Source organism: Mytilus trossulus, chromosome 9 (assembly GCF_036588685.1).
Source record: "Mytilus trossulus isolate FHL-02 chromosome 9, PNRI_Mtr1.1.1.hap1, whole genome shotgun sequence".
NCBI classification, from domain to species: domain Eukaryota; kingdom Metazoa; phylum Mollusca; class Bivalvia; order Mytilida; family Mytilidae; genus Mytilus; species Mytilus trossulus.
In genome coordinates this window covers 20,441,916-20,466,839 of record NC_086381.1, presented here as the reverse complement: position 1 = coordinate 20,466,839, position 24,924 = coordinate 20,441,916, and the positions used below count along the sequence as shown (strand labels likewise).

The following is a 24,924-nucleotide window of genomic DNA, read 5'->3' as shown; positions in this document are numbered from 1 at the left end:
TTGCTTAACATCTTAAATATATTTTCCAGCGATTTTTGTTTGGATTTTAATTAACTAAGAAAGTATTAACTCTTTACAAGAAGATTTCATAAAACAACAAATAGTTTCACATAAAAATCAAATTCTTTTAGGTCAAACTATTTATTCATAAATTTATCAAGAATATGTAGTAATCATTTAACATTACTCAATATATATTGCATGATTGTCTATTTCACAAAGCAACACACAATATAATGGCACATTTTTAGAAAAACTTATTACAATAATGTTAAGTTTCTAATCTAAGTTTTGCAGTCAAATGCTTTTTGTATATCACATGGATTGATTTTTTCAATCAAGAGATACCAATTTCAGCAGAGTTTATGTTTACAAACATTCATCAAAGTTCACATTATTTATAGGCTTTTATGTAGACTTTGGCAAATCTATGATATTAAGCATTCTCAATAATAGGACTTTTCCTCAATCCACAAAAAATGGTACCTATAAAAATTAATTAATCAACTCTAAATACAAACAGGAATATTTATAAATGGAAGGTAAGCCGTAAGGGGTTCAAGAAACCTGTTTAACTTAGAAGTGAAGATTGGTCCAATACTATCTAACAATAAATAGAGATGGTGTAAGGCAGTTACATAGAAGGACGAATGTTCAGGTCAAAAATATCCATAACAACATTGCTGACTAAGATATAGTTGCTTTAGTAAATGATCTACAATGTGTAAAGCATCATAAAAACATTGATATTAAAACCAAAGAACCTACAAATTTGTCAAAAAAAGATTTAAGAATACCAAACTTGGACATAAAATGTAAGGACTAATATTACAATTTTAATCATTTCATTTAATAACAGTATTGTTAGATAAAATCAACATTTAAGTATAAAAAATAAAAACAAATTCATATATTCTATAATATTATTAGAATACACATTTATGTAGTTTAGTTGCATTATATTCACAAACAAACATGTATCACAATTAAGCCATAAAATGTAAATATTATATAAATATTTCACTAGGACTGCTCAGGATTTCAATAGCATAATCATTTTGCCCTTTGGATTTGATTTTTTTATTTGACTTCATTATGTTGAAAATAAGTATACATAAGCATGAATCAATTCATTGCTTCATCAAAATAAATGACTTGTAACAATTAAAATATATTATTCCTGGTTAAAATACAGCTACATATATTAATGTACACCACAACCATAGTTAACATATAATTATCCCTTTTGTACTATTACATTACATGAACCTCTATCAAATATCAGATATTTATTAAGAGAAAAGTTCTTTTTACTCCAAACTGTAACTCACAGTTAATTCAGCCATATTGAATAGGGGACAGATTTTCATAATGGAGGTAAAATTGGCCTGAATAATAAGGGAAAACATCATTAAAACAGACCAGTTGCTTGAAAACATCCATAGGAATACCTGTACTATCATACTATTTCCAGCTCTTTATAAAAAGTCTGCCCCCTCCCTATACAATATGGCTGAACTAACTGTGAAGTGGTCTATTAGAATTCAATAACAATAGAAACAAACGGAAGACAAAAATATTCAAAACTTTCCAAAAAATTTATTGTGATTTCTAAGCAAGAAACTCAAATATTCAGGAATTTTTTTTTGAGAATTATTCTATGAAAAAAAAAATCCTTTTGAGGAATCAGTTAATATAGTTGTATTACTGTGGACCAGCACACACAAAAAAAAAACTAAACTGCCCAGCACTTTTGTTCTAAAATTGCCCAAAACATTATAAATATATATTTCAGCACCAGCATAGCATTAAAACATTATGAACTAAGTCCATTACTGCCTCAAGACCTGACTGTAACATGTTATTTCACTTCTACAATATCACACACTAAACACCAGATAAATATATTTATTTGATTCTGTAATAAATCATTTCACTATTCGTAACACAGTGTTTTATTTTCTACCAATCAGATTCATTCTTTTTCAAAACTTCTTTCTAATAACATCTTTGACAAATCAAATGGCTTTATTTTGTTTCTTCTTTATCATTCAATCTGTATTCCACATCCTCTTCGTCTTCCTCGTCTTCACCATCCTGACTTCCTGATTCTGATGGGGCAGGAGTTGCTGATCTAGAGCCTGCTGGGGAGGTAAATGCTGAGGCTGGTCTGGGATATACAAACTTCTTACCCTGAAATACCACAATAATATATAAGTATTTTTCAATACAGTGTCACATTGCTGTCAATATTTGAAAAAAAGATATGGGTTGTAAAACTATCTAATAAACTCGTTAAGTTGTCTTTCCAAAATTTAGTCCAATTCTAAGTATTCATGAACATACGAGAACCACTCAATGATTAATAACTTTATAAGAAAAATTATTGATTTAAATATGGGCTTTCTAACAATATTGTTTTCAGGAAGTAATACTGTAAATTCAGAAATTAATGCGAGTTTTTTATTATTGCTAAAAATGTGAATCCTTAAAAATTAAAATAGCATTCAAGTCTAAAATGACAAAATCTCATTAATACATGCACGCAATAATTTCTGAATTCACAATAGCTAGTTTTCTAATGTTTTCATGTTCTCTTGCTACCAGTTTACTCATTGTTATGGAAGATAAGGAAAAGAAAGGAGCAGTTTGTAATGAAATATTTAATTTGATTTTTACTAGTTATATTGAATTATTATTAGTGTATTTGCAAAGAAATAAGGGCACCCTCTTCAATTTGAAGAACAAATATGGCAGAATGTAAACACTCAGTATGAAATTGCGATTTTCTCTTATCTTTAACTTATAATTCTCAATAATTTGCACCCCTGGCTGTAATTTTAATTGTGTAGTAAAAGACTTGATTATACACAGTTGAATTTTTAATTTTATTAAGAAAAAAAATGTTGTATAGTTTTTTTTTGTGAAAACCTAGATACTGAATGCCCCCTTAAATAAAATCTTGAAAAATAGAGCTTCATAGAATTGAGTAATTTATCTTTAGGTGGTACCCAACACTTTCGTTAAAATTAATTTGGCTCGTTTAATTTTCATAAAACTCTGACAGTGTTCTTACTTAGACCCTTTAACAAAAATATAAAAATTTTGAAAATTTTGAAACAACCGTTTTGTCAGAAAAATTACACTTGTTATATAGCAGTTTGACAAACACCAATTTTGATCATTGAGAAGCTTGATATTCTCTTTACAACACAACGTAATTAAAACTTTTAACTGACTTTACAGAGTTATCTCCCTGTAGTGTTAGGTACCACATTAAGCAATACTTACACTGCTTTCATCCTCAACAAAAGCATCAGGGAAACATCTCACTAGTGCTAAATTCCTGGCTTTTCTGTAGTACTAAAAACAGATATAAATTCATACTTTTTAGTAACTATATTTTCTAATTGATGACTGCTTAATGTCAAGCTGGTAATACGACATGTATATTCAATATGTTCAACATATCAATGTGCTTTATCATACTGTAAATTCCACAATTATTGTGAGATTTTTATTAATGCGAATAACGTGTCTGGGTAAGTATTCCAATAATAAGAACACACATTCTGATATTTGAAACATACATCTGAATGCAGCTTTTACACAAAATGCATAATTATTCTGGCATTTTTGTTCATTCTTCAAAAATTGCAAAAATACAAGATACTATTATGGTTCCTAAATATAAAGCATAGACAATAATGGTCAAAAGTATTAAAGAATAGAGACATATGGCTACAGAAACAAAACTTTGATTCAAAAACTAAAATCAGGTTGGAAAATAATGCTACTTCTACAGTGTGATATACTTACCACTCCTAAATTTCTCCAGTCTAAGAGTTCACTTAATCTCTCTGTTCTGTTTCTCTGAATGATTCTCTGTCTTCGTGAAAGACAAGAAAAATCATACATGTACTGAAAAGAGAGAAAAATCATACATGTACTGAAAATAAACAGAGTGAAAGACAAGAAAAATCATACATGCACTGAAAATAAACAGAGAGTAAAATAAGAGAACACTGAAATACCTCCTCCATAAAAAATATTGAGAAGCAACTATTCAGGAGGAGGATTAATTAAACTAGTCTTAAATCTTTAAATGAAATTCCACTCTAACTAGAGGCTCTAAAGAGCCTGTGTCGCTCACCTTGGTCTATGTGAATACTAAACAAAGGACACAGATGGATTCAAGACAAAATTGTGGTTTGGTGATGGTGATGTGTTTGTAGATCTTACTTACTGAACATTCTTGCTGCTTACAATTATCTCTATCTATAATGAACTTGGCATGGGGTTACAGTGGAAAATGTTAGTAAAATTTTACAAATTTTGGGAAAATTGTTAAAAAAAAATGACTATATAAATGGCAATAACTCCTTAGGGGTCAATTGACCATTTTGGTCATGTTGACTTCTTGTTAGGTCTTACTTTGCTGTACATTATTGCTGTTTACAATTTATCTCTATCTATAATAATATTCAAGATAATAACCAAAAACAGTAAAATTTCCTTAAAATTACCAATTCAGGGGCAGCAACCCAACAACAGGTTGTCTGATTCATCTGAAAATTTCAGGGAAGATAGATTTCAACCTGATGAACAATTTTACCCCATGTCAGATTTGCTCTAAATGCTTTGGTTTTTGAGTTATAAGCCAAAAACTGCATTTTACCCCCATGTTCTATTTTTAGCCATGGCGGCCATCTTGATTGGTTGACTGTGTCACTGGACACATTTTTAGAACTATATACCCCAATGATGATTGTGGCCAAGTTTAGTTAAATTTGGCCCAGTAGTTTCAGAGAAGAAGATTTTTGTAAAAGTTAACACAGGACGACGCCGGACACCAAGTGATGAGAAAAGCTCACTTGGCCCTTCGGGCCAGGTGAGCTAAAAAGTTAAATCACAAAAATACTGAACTCCAAAAAAAATTTAAAACAGATAGTCCCTAATTGAATGGCATAATCATAAGCTTAAACATATCAAAAGAATGGATAACAACTGTCATATTGCTGACTTGGTACAGGCATTTTCTTAACTTTCTCTTTAATTCAGGGTTGCAATTTGCTTACACAAATATTAAGTAGAAATGTTTGTTATTAAGCAAACAACATTATTGTGTACATATAATCTTATTTATAAAGGAGTAGGTCCGGTAAGGACCGATTTTGGCCTCAAATTTCAGGTTCATCTGACGAAAGATTTTGACCACGTTTTAAACCCTTAAGTGTCAATTTCATTTGATTCAATTAGTTTATGTGAAAGATTTTAACTGATTCAATCATCAAAAACCATCCGATACAAGCTCAAATGTGAAAAATCTACCAAATATGCCACAAAAATGTCACTTTTCAGATGTTTTTTGTCAAAAATGAAAGTGGCGGCATCCGTGTTCATCCACAACCTTTATATATCTTATGTATTATCATTAAATACAACTTACATTTCAATATTAAGGATGAACAGGAATGTGGCCACTTTTGTTTTACATGGAAACTGACTAAAATTTAACTAAAATGCTATAATTGTGGAGATTTCAGTAATTTAGCATGACTTAATGGTGCAACTACCCGATATATATTCATTGTATTTTTTAAACAACCCATATTTATGTAGCAGAAGCATTCTTCTGTCCAATAAATAACTAAAAGTTTACATTTTAACAATTTTGTAAAACTGCTGTATTTTTGGGCAAAAACGGGGTCTTACTCATTTATTTATATTCTAATTTTGGATTTTTAAATTGATTTGACCTAGTTAAATAGGGAAAGATCCAAGTTTTGCACATTCATAACAATTTATGTTGTTTTTCTACTCTCGCTCCAGAATAAGTTAGTTTACAGTTTATCCACTTTATTTGAATTTTGGTGGAAAGTTGTATCATTGGCAAACATACCACATCTCCTTATTTTTATGTAAAATATAATATACCTGAGCTAACAGCTGTACTGAATCATCATAACTTTTAAATCTCCTGTCTATGATGTAGATACCATATGATTTAGGATCCTGTATATGATCTTGCATAAAACATCCAAATCCAGAGAGATTGGTGGTCATACTGGGTATACCCATAACAGTACACTCAGCTGAAATTAAATACAGAGACAGTTTATTATCACTATTTTGTGCATTTTTCCTTCCATCCTGGCTCAAGCAAGAAAATTAATCTTGTTAAGATGATCAACAATAATCTATAATTACAGGCGGGTATGTGCTGGGTACACTCATTACTGCACACTGAGATGAACAAATATATATAAAAACACTTAGTTTATATGTATTTTTATAGTCTTAAATGGATTTTTTTCTAGAAATCTCATCACCAAACTAGAGGCTCTAAAGAGCCTGTGTCGCTCACCTTGGTCTATGTGCATATTAAATAAAGGACACAAATGGATTCATGACAAAATTGTATTTTAGTGATGGTGATTCTTGAAGTTCTTACTTTACTGAACGATTTTGCTTCTTACAATTATATCTATCATGAACTTTGCCCATTAGTAACAGAGAACTATATTTGGTAAAAATTTACATAAATTTACCAAATTAATGAAAATTGTTAAAAATTGACTATAAAGGTAAATAACTCCTTAAGGGGTCAATTGACCATTTAGATCATGTTGACTTATTTGTAGATCTTACTTTGCTGAACATTATTGCTGTTTACAGTTTATCGCTATCTATTATAGTATTCAAGATAACCAAAAACGGCAAAATTTCTTTAAAAATTACCAATTGGAGGGCAGCAACCCAACAACCAGTTGTCCAATTCATCTGAAAAATTCAGGGCAGATAGATATTGACTTGATTAACAATTTAACTTCTTGTCAGATTTGCTCTAGATGCTTTGGTTTCATAGTTATAAGCAAAAAACTGCATTTTACCCCTATGTTCTATTTTTAGCCGTGGCGGCCATCTTGGTTGAATGGCCAGGTCATCGGACACATTTTTCAAACTAGATACCCCAAAGATGATTGTGGCCTAGTAGTTTCAGTGGAGATTTTGTAAAAGATTACTTAGATTTATGAAAAATGGTTAAAGATTGACTATAAAGGGCAATAACTCCTAAAGGGGTCAACTGACCATTTTGGTCATGTTGACTTATTTGTAGATCTTACTTTGTTGAACATTATTGCTGTTTACAATTTATCTCTATCTATAATAATATTCAAGATAATAACCAAAAACAGCAAAATTTCCTCAAAATTACCAATTCAGGGGCAGCAACCCAACAACCGATTGACCGATTCATCTGAAAATTTCAGGGCAGATAATTCTTTACCTGATAAACATTTTTATCCCCATGTCAGATTTCCTCAAAATGCTTTGGTTTTTGAGTTATAAGCCAAAAACTGCATTTTACCCCTATGTTCTATTTTTAGCGCTGGCGGCCATCTTGGTTGGTTGACCAGGTCATGCCACACATTTTTTAAACTAGATACCCTAAAGATGATTGTGGCCAAGTTTGGATTAATTTGGCTCAGTAGTTTCAGAGGAGAAGATTTTTGTAAAAGATAACTTTAATTTACGAAAAATGGTTAAAAATTGACTATAAAGGGCAATAACTCCTAAACAGGTCAACTGACCATTTTAGTCATGTTGACTAATTTGTAGATCTTACTTTGCTGAACATTATTGCTGTTTACAGTTTATCTCTATCTATAATAATATTCAAGATAATAACCAAAAACAGCAAAATTTCCTCAAAATTACCAATTCAGGGGCAGCAACCCAACAACGGATTGACCGATTCATCTTAAAATTTTAGGACAGATAGATCTTGACCTGATAAACATTTTTATCCCATGTCAGATTTCCTCAAAATGCTTTGGTTTTTGAGTTATAAGCCAAAAACTGCATTTTACCCCTTTGTTCTATTTTCAGCCCTGGCGGCCATCTTGGTTGGTTGACCAGGTCACGCCACACATTTTTTAAACTAGATACCCCAAAGATGATTGTGGCCAAGTTTGGATTAATTTGGCTCAGTAGTTTCAGAGGAGAAGATTTTTGTAAAAGATTACTTTAATTAACGAAAAATGGTTAAAAATTGACTATAAAGGGCAATAACTCCTAAACGGGTCAACTGACCATTTTGGTCATGTTGACTTATTTGTAGATCTTACTTTGCTGAACATTATTGCTGTTTACAGTTTATCTATAACTATAATAATATTCAAGATAATAACCAAAAACAGCAAAATTTCTTCAAAATTACCAATTCAGGGGCAGCAACCCAACAACTGATTGACCGATTCATCTAAAAATTTCAGGGCAGATAGATCTTGACCTGATAAACATTTTTACCCCATGTCAGATTTGCTCTAAATGCTTTGGTTTTTGAGTTATAAGCCAAAAACTACATTTTACCCCTATGTTCTATTTTTAGCCGTGGCGGCCATCTTGGTTGGTTGACCGGGTCACGCCACACATTTTTTAAACTAGATACCCCAATGATGATTGTGGCCAAGTTTGGTTTGATTTGGCCCAGTAGTTTCAGAGGAGAAGATTTTTGTAAAAGGTCTCTAATGGTTATGTTTTAGGAGATTTGTTCATTATAATTTAAAAAGAGAATACTTCTGCAAGAAGTCTTGGCAAGGTCTGATGGTGTTCTACATAACTTAGTTAGATAAAGTAATATTCATATTTTTTTGGTTTTGGTTACGTCAAAAAAAAAAATCGAAATTTAATAACTTCCAGAAATTTTGCTTTCCTGATTGGGAGAACCTTGTAAGTTTAGTGTATATCTCAAGATAACATCTATCCTAGATATATCTTAATTTCTATAATAGATATAAAACTATGAGTAATAGAGTAACTTTTTTTAAATTCAAGGAAAATTTTCCTTTCTCCTAACATCAAGAATATTCTTACCAGGTGTGTATCCCCAAGGTTCATAATAAGATGGAAAGACACCTAAATGACATCCTCGTACAAATTCTTCATAATCTAATCCAAACAAAGGATTGGTTGAATTAAGGAACTCTGGATGGAAGATTACTTTAACTCGGTCATATTTCTGATTAAATAGTTTACATTTCCGTAATGCATTCAGTATTTGATCATTCCAATCGTCAGCTACATTATGGGTACATATAGGAGGTAAACCAGATGTCTGTAAAGATACAAGAATGACTATATATACATGTGCTAAACGCCTTAACAAAAACTAATGGCACAACAATGTCAACAAGCATTCTGAGAGTATTGCATGGCAATAAAAAGTCCCTTACCGGTTAAAAATTAATTGAACTGGAACAAATATATATCATTTATACTGTAAATTCAGTTATTTTTTTGGATCGAGGGCAATTATTATTTGTGGTTATTTGAATTCATGGGTTTGCAAAGGAGTAGGTCAAGTAAAAGCCCTTTTTGGCCTCAAAATATAGCAGTTTTACAAAATTGATAAAATGTAAACTTTTAGTTATTTATTGAACAGTAGAGTGCTTCTGCAACATAAATATGGGCAATTTTTGACTTTACAATGAACATATATCGGGTACTGGCACCTTAAAGTCATGCTAAATTACTCAATTCTTCACAATTCTAGCATTTTAGTTAAACTTTAGACGGTTTTCATATAAAACAAAAGTGGCCGCATTCGTGTTCATTCTTAATATTGAAATGGAAGTTGTATTTTATGATAATACATAACATATATAAAAGTTGAGAATGAACACTTTCATTTTTGACAAAAACCAACAGAAAAGTGACATTTTTCGGAATATTTGGTTGATTTTTCATATTTGAGCTTGAATTGGATCGTTTTTAATGACTAAATCAGTTCAAATTTTTCACATAAACTAATTAATTTAAATGAAATAGACACTTAAGTGTTTGAAAAATGGTCAAAATCTTTTTGTCAGATGAACCTGAAATTTGAGACCAAAATCAGTCCTTACCGAACCTACTCCTTTAGCTTGCATACACAAGCATATAGGAAATTAGGACTTCACTGAAGTATAAATAGTGATTTAAAAGTACCAACAAAATCCAGGAAAATTGGCATCCCTTGAATAATTATGAACACACATTAAGCTTTATTTCTTATCATTTCAATGATCTATAAAGACAAAATGGATCTTAATGCTATTTGATTCTTCCAATCCTTCCCACATGTATTATATTACTAATTCTTTGATTACAAAAATGCTTTCAGGATTATTTTTTTAAAACTTTTTAGGTCTGCAATATATTCAAATATTCAAACTTACTTTATTTCACCCTTTACCAATTAGAGTCAGTTATCAAACACTTGTATTTGATTATTGGTGGGTGAATTTACATATTTCACACCATATTGTATCATGTATCAGAATAACTGTTCTAATGTGAGTCCTTATTTGATAAAAAGTTGAAGCATGTTCTTAGAAAAAAAGTTAAAAACAATTTTCAAATACTACAATTAAGCTCACTTTAATAAAGACATTTCTGTTTTCCCCTGAAATATGATCCTGTAAAAAGCAAAGATTATGTAATTAAATAAATACTGAATGAAGTCCTATATCCCATTTTTCTCTATTACATACCTGAGATCCATATATACATCGTTTTAGCTTTACTAAATCTTCTTGTAACAATATATCTTCTCCTTTAGGAATTGTTCCCCTGAACAAAATAAAAGAAAGACAAGGTTTAAAGCTAGTTAAAAAAATTGGAAACTATATAAAGAATATCTTAAAACATACCATGAGTCATCCCATTTCTTATTTGACCTTTTATGTTCTGATATTTGATTACCTTCCATTAACATTTTAATACTACTTTATATATATTTTGAGGTTTTAATTTTAAAATATACTCAAAACAGAAGAATACGTGCCTGTCCCAAGTCAGGAGCCTGTAATTCGCTGACTCATTAGTTGCTGCGTTTTATAGTTGTATACATAAGTCTCAGAGCATTAGTTTCTCTGAAGACATATATAGATTCCTACACTGCGACAAATGTATTACGATATTTTTCCACTCGAGACAGTTAAATTTTATTATTTAAAGAGCGAGGCCTGCTGAGCCCTTTAAATAACTAAAATTTAACTGTTGAGAGTGGAGAAATATTGTAATACACGAGTTATAGTGTCGGAATCTGTTTCTCTAATAATTTTTATCCTTCTTTTTCAAAGATTTTCAGAAACTTTTGTTTTTTATATGCGACGTCATCAGGCATTGTCGCCTTTTTTTCATGACGTCACAATAGGAAAATTCAGAAGAAAACAAAACATTTAGACGTGATAATTAAATATCGACTAATCGTTTGCCAAGAACAATTCTTTCACCAGTGAGGAGAAATATTTTTCTCACACCAATCAGGATATGTGAAAATAGCACAAAAATTAGAGAAATAATGATCTATCATTGCTTACATCTACTTCATTTTGTTTATTATGAATAGCTGTCCTAATGGCATTCATTTATTGCAAATCTTCATCATTTGAAATTAAATTGTGCTGTTTTTATTGCATCATCACATATATCCAAGATATCTTCTTTTTTATTCTAATATTCTATTTGTTGTTATGACAATTTAAACATCTAGTTACCGTAAACAGATTTCAAATAATCTTTTCCCCACTTGTCCCTGTACCTGGTGTACAGTTTCTTTTAGTGATTTAGCTATGGCTTGTCCTCGTAAAGACTCAACATTGAAATTGTTTGTCCGTGTAGGGAATATTAAAAAGGCTATCACTGTTGTTTCACTGTTGGCTTGCTGAAAAAAAAAATATAATTGACTTCAATTAATTTCCATTAAGATGCATAACTTTTTTGAATGAAAGCTTCAAATTCATTTTCCAGTTAGTTTTGATTGAAATTGATGTTATTTGCACACATATTTGATCAATGTAGTATACATATTACTTGAAATGACTGAAGGAATTTAATAACCGTCCATCACTCACTGTAACAAAGTTTTATGAAAATATTTACTTGTTATTTACTGAATACATTTTTAATTGAAAAAGAAACACAAAACTTATTATATTTACTGTGTGAGCTGCTAGTTACAAAGAATTTGAATCCATATCTCATTTTACATGTTTTACACCTTCAAAATATGAAACTTTCATTCACAAGTTTGAATTACCAATGAAATTAAACTAAACCGATATAGAAATAAACGCAGCCCTAAGACAAAATAAGTATAACATGACTTGGCAAGAGTTTCAATTGTGTATTGTAGAATTTCACTTAACTCAAATTATATATTATGAAATTATTGTCCAATAAACCCAAGTATTTTTTGATAACATTAAGAAAACAGCAATATTTCTAATAATCAAATGTCTTACCTGAAGAAAGTAATTAAGTCTGGCAAGACCTTCTATAAACATATCTGCACCTTTATTTGTAAACTCGTATCTACCAGCACTAAACAGGTATAGTGTCTTATCTAAATCAAAATCATAATGCCTGAAAAATACAACAACTAATGTCTAAATCAAAATCATAATGCCTGAAAAATACAACAACTAAATCAAAATCATAATGCCTGAAAAATACAACAACTAAATCAAAATCATAATGCCTGAAAAATACAACAATTAATGTCAATATAAAACAGATGAAGAAAATCCATTGGCCAGGATATAATTTGGCAGTCAATCCACAATCCTAGAGAGATTTGTGGAAAATTACATTCTTATTTTTAAAACTCTTTTTAGATATATATATATATAAGAAGATGTAATATGAGTGGTATGATTATTGATGAGACAACTGTTCACAACATCCCAAAATGACACAGAAATTAACAATAAATGACCACATCTATACTGCATGTAGTAATTGGCTTATCATACATAGACTATTGGCTAATTTTCTACTCTTGATTTGGAATGGCTATTTTTCCCATAATATCATTGGACTGCACATGCTTTAAATTACTTATAAATCCAGAAACTCATATACATTGGATGCTTTTTAATGACAAAAGTGTTCAAGACTACAGTTTTAAAAGAGACTACAAATTTGAACCATATATGCAAAATTGACATTATGCATTTACATCCTTGAATGATTGATTGTTATGAGCCATCCAATGGCAAATATGCCATGCAAGTTAATGACAAATGAATTTGAGTTAAACTTTTCCACTAGTAAAAGGTTAAATGAGATGAAAACTAGGTGCAAAACTGGAGCCCTATGGTACCTGTAAAGACTAAAAATTTTATGTTGTGCATAATTATTCTCATCAATATGAATATTGAAGTTTTATAGAATGTAAACATTTAAAAAAATATTTTAAACATACCCATGAAAATGGCCTCTAACAAAATCATGGATCTTTTCTTTGGCTACAGCATGTAAATTCTGGAATTCGTGTATAGCACTAAATTTGATTACATTTAATCCATTTGGCAAAATAACATCTGCAACACAAAGTGTTCAAAAGACAAATTCCATTACTCACATCAAACAATAAATGAAGGGTTCACGATATACATGTTATATCTATATTCATGTATCAATATCAGAAAAAAAAATCAATTTTGAAAAAAAATCAAAATTAAAAAAAAAAATTGACGAATTTCTTATTGATCATTGCCAATTAAAAAATCCTAAAAGTAGTTATGTGTTATCTTATATTGAAATAAATTATGAATGGAAGGAGATTGAAGATATAATTAAATGAGATGGTTTCAAAACTACACACGAGAAAACATCTAACGTAGGTAAATACAGTATATTTTATTGTCCATCACTTGAAATACATGTTTTTAACAATTTTTGAAAAATACTTAAGGTGGTACCCAACACCTTGACTTAAATTAATTTTGCTCGTTTAATTTTCATAAAATATTGAATATATATTTACCTTGACCATCTGACAAAAATATAAAAATTTCAAAAAATTTGAACCAAGAATTTTATCAGAAAAATTACACTGATTATATAGCAGTTTGACAAACACTAATTTTGATCATTAAGAAGCTTTTTATTCTATTAACAACACAACGTCATTAACACGTTTAGCTGATATTACAGAGTTATCTCCCTGTAGTGTTAGGTTCCACCTTAATGAATGCTCGACTTGCCAAATTTTACCTGGTTTCCTTTTGAGTAAATGTTCAGCCTCCACACCCGTGATATCAGACACAGTTGTAAACACATGTGCACAATGTACAGCACTTCTTTCTATACAGTATCGATGGTAAATCTGTCGGTCACCAGCTTCCTTATCAAGGCTGAACTGTAAAAAACAACAGATTCTCAGTTAAAAGTCAACAATAATCATGTATCTTACATGATGGCTTAATCAGACATTTTAATTGGAAAACAATCTTGATGTTAATTACTGGTAAATCATTATTGTTCTCATATAATTTTTAGCAACAAATGTTTTCTTAACAATTTTTAACATGTGACATGATGCAAAAGGTTATATTCTTTATAGTTTATGTTCAGTTTATGGTTGCATTATATAAATATATATGTGTTATTTATTTATAAAACATGAAAACATCAGAGTCAGGTTGCTGACCAATTATTCAATAGCCCTAAAATTTGAAAAAAAATACACATGTTTCATTCTTTATAATCTATACTCATTGCTGAATTGTATAAAACATGGTAAACTGGAAGTTTAACTAGCAATAATATCTAAAAGGGGCTTGTGGGTCTTAATCAATTTTTTTTATGTAACATAAGATTTCGCTATTTTTTTCTATAAATGAACTTTATCTTATACCTAATAGAAAAATAAAATAAAAATCATTTATGCTCATAATCTGCCTTCGAAAGAAGCATACATTTTTGTAAAGGTACTTTTTTTCTGTTGAACTTACAGGAGAAAAAGAGGTAATATCGAAATAAAAAAAGAACTTAATTACAGAAATCTCTTAAATTTTACAATTGTTTAGTTAATGTATAGCTTATTTGAAAACAATAATAATAAAAAAATAGGTCAACGATGAGTAAAATAAGATATTTCAATTTTAATGCCAAAAAATAGCATTTTTGCATCAAAGGGAGATAATTTGGAGCTTTTTCAATGATATAAGCATTTTAAAAGTCACCTGGGGCCAAACCAAATCAATTTTTTAGTCAATTTTTTTATCATATCATAAAGTATTTACTTACAGTGTAATAAATAAAATTTGTTATAAAAAAACAAATGTTTAATTTTTTGCTGAAATTTTTGTACCCACGAGCCTCCTTAAGAAGCAATTTTATTAAATGCACAATCACTTTAAAATATGTATGTTTAAAGATCTTAACAATTGCTAGCTATAATGTCTAATGTTATATTGAATGAATTAATTAAAAAATAGAAAAAAAAAGCAAAACAGTAATTGGTCTACTTATCATGCAGGTCATAAAAACCTCTTACTGTGTCTAAATTGTTGTAGAAATCTGCTGACGATGCACACAAGTATCTTCCTAGTAAGGTAGCATGTGTTGTGAATATTGTTGTACAATCTACTTTTCTGGTTCTAAGATATATCAAACCAACCCCTGCCAACCATTCGTGGAAATGGGTGATCATCAGTGGTTTTCCTTCATCTGATAAATTCTTCCTAAACTAAAAAAATAAAGTAATTATAAAATATAAATCAGACACAGAAATTTATTAAGAAATTCCTGTTTATACTTTTTGATACTACCCTTGCAAGAAGAGCTGGGTTCTTAAAGTATGGCTATATTGACCTTAACAGTTTCAATTCATCAAAAATTTCCTTATCATAAAATAACGTCTATCAAAAATTATCTTATATTTCCTGTTCGTTAAATAATATTTTTTAAGTGGTTATTTAAAAAAATTTGTAAATCTATTTTTAATCTTATCTTATCTTGTTATTAAAATAGAAAATATCAATCATTCATTAATGAATAGCTTTTTTTATACACAAATCACATATATACCTCTCCAAGAAACCATGCTACTAAAGCACCAAATATAACAGCATCATTAGATTCTCTATCATGCCATGGTATACCAATATTAGCTTTCTCCCATAATTCATGTTTAAACTCATCAAGTTTCCAAGCTGCTGAACCAATGTCAAATAAAATTACTTTTGGGTAGCCATCAATCAACCAACGTCCAAAATATACCTATATCAAAAGATAAGTAAAATACTATGAGAATTAAAAAAAAATAGAAAATAAATATACCTTGAAAAGATTTATGTGAGGTGTTACATGTGAAAGAGGACAAAGCCCGTATTACGTACTTATACCTTTTGGTATTCAAATACATGTCTTTGGTTTGAGCCATGGCTCTGTGTTGAAGACCGTACCTTGACTAATGATGGTTTACTTTTATAAATTGTGTGACTTGCATGGAGAGTTGTCTCATTGGCACTCATACCACATCTTCCTATATCTATATACAAATTAAAGTGAAATTGCATGCTTGACATACATTTGACATACAAAATTTTGCCATTCCGCACACCTCAGCAGATTTTACTTGTAGGGTACATAATAATATCAACGGAGGTTTGCTGATTTAACACAAAAGAAAGTATAAACACTATGACAAATTTTCAAGTCTAGAAAAATGTATTAGTTTTAATTTATTATATTTTTAAGTAATAGAGCTAAATCCATAGACACATTTCTTAAAACTGGATTAAAAGCAATTTTTTTTATCCAAATGCTACCTTGGTTCCCCCCCCCCTCTTTTCAGTTATGAAAGAATAAATGATTTATTAATCTCACAATAAAACACATTAGTCTAAATCTAAATTAAGTGAAGCATGATTCATCTTTGTGTTTGATGAAAATTATCTATTGTGGATTCATTTATTTTCGCGGGTATCAACTTTCATGGATTGCTGAAAACTTGCATATTTGTTAATATTTGATTTCATGGTTTTGCCAATCTCTGTATACAAAGCCTATTGAAAATGTGATATTTACTGAACATTCATGACATTTGAATTTGTGGTTCACTTGTACACACGAAACCCATAAAAATTGTCATCCAACGAATTATAATGAATCCACAGTACACTTTAAACATGTTAAAAGTTAAAAGAGGCTCCCTTCTATTTTGGGCTAACAAGACCACTGCTTTTTCTGTAGCTATTAACCTTGATTCCACAATCTCTCATCTGCTGTATGGTCTGTCTATATACGTAATGGTGAGGTTCCAGTAACTCTACTTCTGTCCTGACACATGACTCATTGTAAGGTCCTAACAGACAGTACTGTTCACCTAACTCTTCAACAGTGACTGGTGCCTTGGATTTAATCACAGTGTATATACCACCAACTGAAACCAAAAAAAGGACAGATTAGTTTGTACATTTATGATACATAATATCATGTATATAATTATAACCATACTGGGTATAATTATATGCCAGTGCCATCACCATATAAAAACACACACTCTTTTATATTTTAAAGCCTTTTAAGGCTTTGACTATGCAATATGGGTTTTGCCCCAAAGTTGGTTATCAGGTGCAAAATGAATCAATTTTGACAATGTTTGCCCCATTTCTTTATCTGGAAGACTAAGGGATGCTGATAAAGGAATCAATCTGTAGTCTGCATATAAAGTGGACCCAGTGAAAATATTTATCAAGATCAGTCCTTAGATCAGAGTGTAACTGAACTTGGTACATAAGTCTTAAGAAGGTCATTTTGACCAAAAATTCCATTTTTTTCTTGTTTTTTACTCAACTAGACAAATAAAGCTGGACCTACAACCAGAAGTAGTTGTTTCCCAGGTGTATTTCAATAATAAACAAGATCAGTAGATATATGCCTGCAGTTTTACACTATTTGTTGAAGTTTTAGGCCTTATATTTGTGAACAACGCCGTCGACAACAATGGAGGAATGTAGGATTGCTATGTCTGGCTTTTTCAACAAAAGTCGAAGGCTTGACAAAAACCCAGTTTTATTCGATTTGTATATATTTTAGGTCATTTTTTTTAACTCAAAATGAACATTTAATCAGAGAATATATGTCATAAAGTTGACATCCAAAAGTATGGAGAACCATTGGAGCTAAATAACTGTGTTTTGGGAATTTGGGTGTAGCTGTAATAATACAGCCCCCACATGGTAAGGATTAACAATCTTACAAAATATCTACATAGATCTCAAAACTGTGCTTGAGATAATGGATGAACACATGTTGATGATCGTAGATTTGAGAACATGTACATGTTGTACCTATGGGCTGCAACATCATACAGACATGAGTGCATGTAAGGTGACCTTCATGCTGTAGGAAGAGAGAGTCAGTGTCAACAAATGTTAAAATATACGCTCTGACCTTAACCATGACACAACCTTCTAGAACTGTTAATTGGTACGTAACATTCATAAAAAAAAAAAAAAAAATCTGCTAAGCATGACATCATGGACATGCGTGACACGAAAATAAGCTATGAATGCACAAATTTATTTTGCTAATTTTAAACATTTAAATTAGCTGAATCAGCAGTTTTTCTACAAAATATTCTTAAAGACTATAACCTTGATAAGAATTGTTTTTGGACATCATGTGTACTTTTTACATATATGTAGCTTTAAACCTTGGGAAGAATAGAGTTCTCTAGAGTATTTCAATTTTCTGAAAAGTGTAGGCTTTTTTTTTCATGTGAAATAAACCTTTTTGTTTGTGTGTCCTGGGTTATAAGATAATCTGCTGGAAGTTAAACAGTCAATCCCATCTATTACCCAATCTTATATATTTGACATTTCCTACTTACATTGTACTTAACCATCTTAATACACTTATCACACTTTTAAATACACTTAAAACACTACATAATAAACATGATAAAGGTAGTAAACAATTATTTTTTTATATACAATTGCTGATTCAGCTATATATTCATTGATATTCAGAATAGGGGGAAATGTCATAATACATGTAACTATTGTCAATCTTCAATTTTTCTGTCTGTTTTGATAAACATCACTTTTTTGTTTGTTAAAATTATTTTTTTACCAACGAAAATTTCATATTTTATTTTATCTTTTCATTTTATTATTTTCTTTTAATCTATCATGATCTTTAATTCATAAATTATATTCTACATTTGTACACAAATTAATCTTTATATGATCGTGTACAATCCACTTTCAAGACACAGTATTTCATACACAGTATTTACATTCAGTACAATGAGTACAATGAGTACATTGGGAATTTTAATGAATATGAATCTTTAACATTATGAACATGTTAGAACATCTGCTGTCAGTTTGCATTCTGTTTTTACGAACACGACATATAAAAAAAGAGATAATTTAACAAAAAAATAAAAAAATGTCTGAGTATTTTACCTCTGTCTATTTTGTATAAGTACATATGTGCTTATTTTATATTATGCTGTTTTTTATATGACAAGTGTGCTTAATGCCTTAAAAATGTTAAAACAGTTATGCTACATGTAACAATATTCTGTTTAAACATGTTAAACTTAAAGCAGTTATACACTTTTAAAAACAGCTTCCAATTTGAAATATAAACACATGATAAATATGGCAATGAAATTAATAGAGGTAAATTTAACATGTACTTTCCCAAAAATTAATTTCAAATTTCCATGTATACATGTACCTATGTTTTAAAATTCTTCAATATAAAAGAATGATTTCCCATACAAACTCTGTAAACAATTGTTAAATAATATAACTGTCTTGATAAACAGTTCAGTGACCTATATATTTCAAATGTATGTCAAAATTTAAATCTCGGTCATGTAAATAAAAGATAAAGCTATAGTATATTTATATCTGCTTGTCTACCTGACATGATTAACATGGCTGTCAAATATAAACGTTGTAGCTAAAACTGATGTTTACATGTAAAAAAAATTATTTGTGAAAATGATGTACACACATTTTGTTGTTAGGATGTACAAGTATCAGGCCATGTCCACACTGTGTTTATTAATTTGTTATATGTATTTCTACTTGTATAATCCATCTGACTAAATGTCTGATGAGTTATTACATGTAAACCTTTTACAACTGATTTTTATACATTTAGTTCATTCTTGTATACATTCATAATGTAATTGTTAATGTTGAATCCAGTACATACATGTACATGTATGTGTGCGTTTTAGTTATAAGAACAGACAAGTTTATTTGATAAACATGTAAATTAACCATGTCTAAGGAACAAATTTAGTTGTATTTATACTTTATAATAAAATACATTTGCACATAATATGACCTATATGTATTTAGAAATAATTCTTAAATGATTTGCATATATATAACATGTATAAGGGAATACGTTGAGGTTGAGAGGACCTCCGGTAGTCTATCTTGACATTGGTTATTTTTCGATGGACGATGTTGACCGAACTTCTTTTTGTAACCAATGTAAACAATATGGCGGTGATAATAACACAGACGTTAACAAAATTTATTTCACAGCAAGTTAATCGTTTAATAAAATCAAAGAGCTGAATAGCTCTGAGGGGAAAGACGGCCCTTGTTTCTATTTGATTATGTTTTTGGAAAAGGGGGGGGGGGGGGGGGGGGGGTATCTTTTGATAGTTTTCATATGAAGAATGAAAAAGAGAACAGCTAGAACATGTAGAAAGGTTGACAATATTGAAATCAATTGTTGTTTATGTAATTTCATTTCCTTAGTTTAGGATTCAATTTGGACCAATGGAAGAGATCTGCATCTTCTAAATCTAAACATTTGATTAAAGTTGATAGCTAATTATCTATAACTCAACTGAATTCTGTCATTTCACAACAACTACAATATTTTTTGAAATCTTGATTGTGTACCACTGAACTGCAGGCTAGGGCCATTTTCCATTTTTTGTGACAGTACTCTTGGATCTGTAAGTTTTTTCTTTAGAAAGTGTGGACTGAAAAATCTATTCAGTTTTAAATTTCCATTGTTAAAGTTCCGAGTTACAACTCTCATCACAGGGAAACAGGTACTAATAAAAAAACAATATGAGTGATGTAAACTGTGTGAAGCTTGTTTCCAAATCTTAATTTTGAAATATTTGTAAATAATAAATATGTTTAAACTACAAAATGCATTTTTTTTTTTACCATTACAATGATTATCAATATGTAGGTACACAAAAATTTTGTTTTAATAGAAGACTACTAATCCAACGAAATGTCACATTTGAAGTGTTTTAATACATTAACTTTTATTTTAGTGGATAATTACTCATCAATTGAGGTGATCCTGAATTGAAGGAAGATTCTCAGAATTTTTACAGAAAAAAGTGGTCTCACTAATTAGCGACAAGAAGAATTTTAGCGGCAAGAAGCGACAAGAAGAATATTTTTTCTTGTCGCTAGAGTCTTCTTGACCTTCTTGTCGCTTCTTGGCGCTTTTTGTCTCTAATTAGTGAGACCCTAAAAAAGTAATAAAATTGTTTCTTTCCCCTGTCTCATGTAACCCCACGATCTTTATTTATTTTGAAAGTTGTTGACCTACAAATTAAAGTATTGCATGTTGATGTTTAAATCATCTACAGTAAACAATATTATGTTTAGATTTAACAAATACAAATTTGTAATTAGTGCACGATCTCTAAGAATGATTTAAATAACCAGTGAACTGGCGAAGGATATCCCTGCTTCTTCCAAGAATGACGTCACTATAAAATACAATGTAGGTTGGATATATTTAGAATATCTCGTCATACTAATTTTTCCGGATTGTAAAATAAACGTAAATAGTGTAAAGGAGAGTTCAAGATACGATAATTTCGTGAGAAACAGAAGGGAAATGTGTAAAAAAGTGTTTAAAGTCAAACTATTCATTTCTGGATCTCATTTTCTTCTATCTAAGTAAGATTTGTTGGGGGGTTTTCCACACTATAACATGTATAAAAACAAAATGAATGATGTGAGGGAGTGTCACTCTGGTCAACCCCATAGGGGATTGACGGCTTGAAGCCGTCTTTCCCCAATAACAAAAACCAAGATTCCTTTGAATGATAATAAGAATTTTTGTAGTTTATTTTCATCAAACTGCAAATTTCAAGGAGCACATATTTATGAGTAAGCCAACAAATATATTCATGCACCAGGCCAATTCAATGACCATGATGACACAAAAAAAGATATTTGTACATCGCGGTAAGCATGGTAAGACAGAAAAAACCATGGTCACAAATTATACATTACAGACCGCTGTCCTTTAAGGGCCTGGGGAGTACACAGTCTGCACCCAAAATTTATCTGCTACTAGTCTGCAGACCAATATTCATACATTTTTCTTATTTCTCTTCTTATTTCTGCAAACAAAGTTTTGCAAAACTCACTAGTCCGAATGAAATTTTACTAGTCTGGTGCATCGTACTTGTGGCTAACCGTGCAGACTGAGAACACTGAAATATATTAAACCAAATAATCCTAAAAATTCTGTATGAACAAATGATTTTTTTATTGACATTTTGTCGATTCCAGAGAGGTTTGGATACACTGAAAGTAATGAATATAGATTCTACCACTGTATCTAGTGTGATACAATATTTATCCATGCCAAACAGTTAATTTTCCAATAAAATGTTCAAGGCTTGCTAAGAGTTTTAAATGTTTAAAATTTAACAAAAAACTAACTTTCCAGTGGATAAATATTATTTAGCAGATAATAGGTCATGCAGGATTGTATGTGGTAGAATCTGTTTCTCTAATGATATTTAGATGATACATTTGTATGCAGACAATCTAATCCTTACTTTACAACAACCAGCAAAAAGATGTGTTCTTTCTTCTTGACGTCATCGGGCATGGTCGCCTTTTTTCATGCCGTCCCAATAAGAAATTCAGTGGATTAGGAAAGCAAGTAAATTTGATGTCATAATAAAATTTTAATCAATGAAGAACTAATGAGATCAAACTAAACACAGGTTGACAGTAAAAGGATCAATCAAGTAGGAATTAGATATAACTATATATATAACTCGTCTAAATATCAACCCAAGAATGTTAGATCCGTAAATTTGCTTTGCAAATTTTTAGTTCTTCCCTTCAATGGCCTTAGGGGATTCAAACCCATGCTACTAAGATATCGTGACACCAAATCGCCTGCACTGTAGCTGTCGATCCCGCTAGACCACACGATCACCTTAGCTTCATAAAAATGAAGCTTTCTGTGGCCGGGGGTGTTACCTTTCCACGTGTTTTAACCTAGCGTCGTACTACCGTTCATGTACATAATATACATGATACATGTATATAAGGCATGGAGATGCTATTTTTACAGATCAGCTAAATTATCTATAGTAACTTTGAGTAAAGGATCCTACAAATAAATGTAAGATACAGTCACAGAAAATAATTATATTTATAACTACGTCTGACCCAGTGACAACAGATTTATCCATCAGATTTCCAGCAGTGATGGTGATACATTTTTAAATGGCTGTGTACATAGTGTATATACATGTATACCATGTATACAACTCGTCTAAACATCAACCCAACAATGTTAGATCTGTAAATTTTGCTTTCGCAAATTGTTTGTTCTTCCCTCGCCGGGATTCAAACCCATGCTAGTGAGATATCATGACACCAAATCGCCTGCACTGTAGCTGTCGGGCTAGACCATGTAGACCACACGACCACTTGGGCTATTACATGTATAACACTAGTCCATATAATTAAGACGTTTGGCAGGGCTATTTTTTATTTTTTTTCTGGGACGCCAGGAAGGCGTCCCAGAAAAAAATTAAAATAGCCTTGCCAGACGTCATAATTATTTGGACTAGTATAACACCCTCCCCCACCCCTTCCCTATATCATGCATATGATATCTGATTCATTTGACTTGTAATTTTTTCATAGTATACATCCCAAGTTTGTTGTGCAAAAAATATAATGGAAAAAAAATATTGGTAATTTTCACTTGTACACTTGTAGGTCAGGCAGCGATCATGCAAGATGACGAACGAACCTTTATTTGCAACTTCCCATGCAATTTCGAAAACCCATTTATTCTGCACAGCTGCCGTTTCTCCTCTGTCCATTTCAAACTCATCCATATCAGGCTCGACATTTTTGAAAGAACGATAAAAACTGTTTCTCCGTTTCATTTGTGCCATTCTGCAAAAGTCAAAGTGTCCTACTGTTTCACCACAGGTGTAGATTCAACGGAAAAAAGGAACAAGTAACCAGCAGCATCTAACAGGTCAAGGTTAAAATATAAATGTTGAACAGACTTCGGCGTTGACATAAAGATCCGGACTTGTTCGGATTATCTAAGTTGAGCACAAAATTCAATAAACACCATCAAATGATTAACGTAGAAAGCAATTAAGCCCCTACATTATATCCGGAATATTATACTTTAAAGAAGATTTTGAATTTTTTTAGTTAGCTTTCAAAATTTCCGAAAAGCAAAAAATTTGCCGGAGAAAGAAAAACAAAAAGATATAAAAAATGGTTAAAACTGGGACTATATTGTACTAACTAGTATAATAGTCCCATTAAAAAAATGAATTTAAATACATAAGATTTTTTTTATTCCCCCCAAAAAAAAAACTGAAAAAAAGAAAGAAAAAAAAAGAAGAAAAGATATTGATTTCTGACCAATGATTTTAGAAAAAAGAATATCCCTGCAAAATTTGTGAAAGATACGTATACATTAATTACTAGTAATCATAATTTCCACGAAATAAAAAAATGAAAAAAAGAGAATTAGTAAAAGGTAATAATATTGACAAGCACCTTTTATACAAATTACACTAATTTGTACGAAGCTGGGACTATAGTAAAGCCCCACTGAGTACAAAGTAAAAATACAAATTATATAATTATATGTTATGTCCTAGATAAAAGGAACAAAAAAGCTTGACAAAAGCAATGCAGGTACCTTTAAATTGGTGAGAGTTCTTTAAATAAGTATACATTAGTCAAGTATAAAAATCAGACGACTTCTTGCTTTAACTCGTTATGAAAAACAACAACAAAAAATTTCAAATAAACAGATTATACCATGTACCATGCATAAATT

The 24,924-nt window shown here is 30.5% G+C and overlaps 1 protein-coding gene across 1 annotated transcript; it reads right to left on the bottom strand.

Moving 5' to 3' along the window:
- Window positions 1–1,508: 1,508 nt before the first annotated feature.
- Window positions 1,509–24,119, bottom strand: LOC134685279 (glycogen [starch] synthase-like). The gene is made up of 14 exons (XM_063544884.1): window positions 23,866–24,119; window positions 17,043–17,224; window positions 15,868–16,059; window positions 15,335–15,526; window positions 14,050–14,194; window positions 13,256–13,373; window positions 12,294–12,414; window positions 11,547–11,713; window positions 10,539–10,617; window positions 8,881–9,121; window positions 5,938–6,095; window positions 3,820–3,921; window positions 3,292–3,363; window positions 1,509–2,193 (listed from the first exon to the last, which is right to left on the bottom strand). The coding sequence occupies exons 1-14, from the start codon at window positions 24,011–24,013 to the stop codon at window positions 2,029–2,031; spliced, it is 2,082 nt and encodes a 693-aa protein (XP_063400954.1). The 5' UTR covers window positions 24,014–24,119; the 3' UTR covers window positions 1,509–2,028.
- Between the last annotated feature and the right edge of the window lie 805 nt (window positions 24,120–24,924).

What these genes read in the sequence shown, in the direction of transcription:
- LOC134685279 (XM_063544884.1), bottom strand. Translation starts at nt 24,013, where the DNA reads ATGGCACAAATGAAACGGAGAAACAGTTTTTATCGTTCTTTCAAAAAT. An exon ending in TTATTTGAAATCTGTTTACG is followed by an intron (nt 10,618 to 11,546) that starts GTAACTAGATGT and finishes TATTTTGTTCAG; the next exon opens with GGGAACAATTCCTAAAGGAG. An exon ending in ACCTTGGGGATACACACCTG is followed by an intron (nt 6,096 to 8,880) that starts GTAAGAATATTC and finishes ATTTAATTTCAG; the next exon opens with CTGAGTGTACTGTTATGGGT.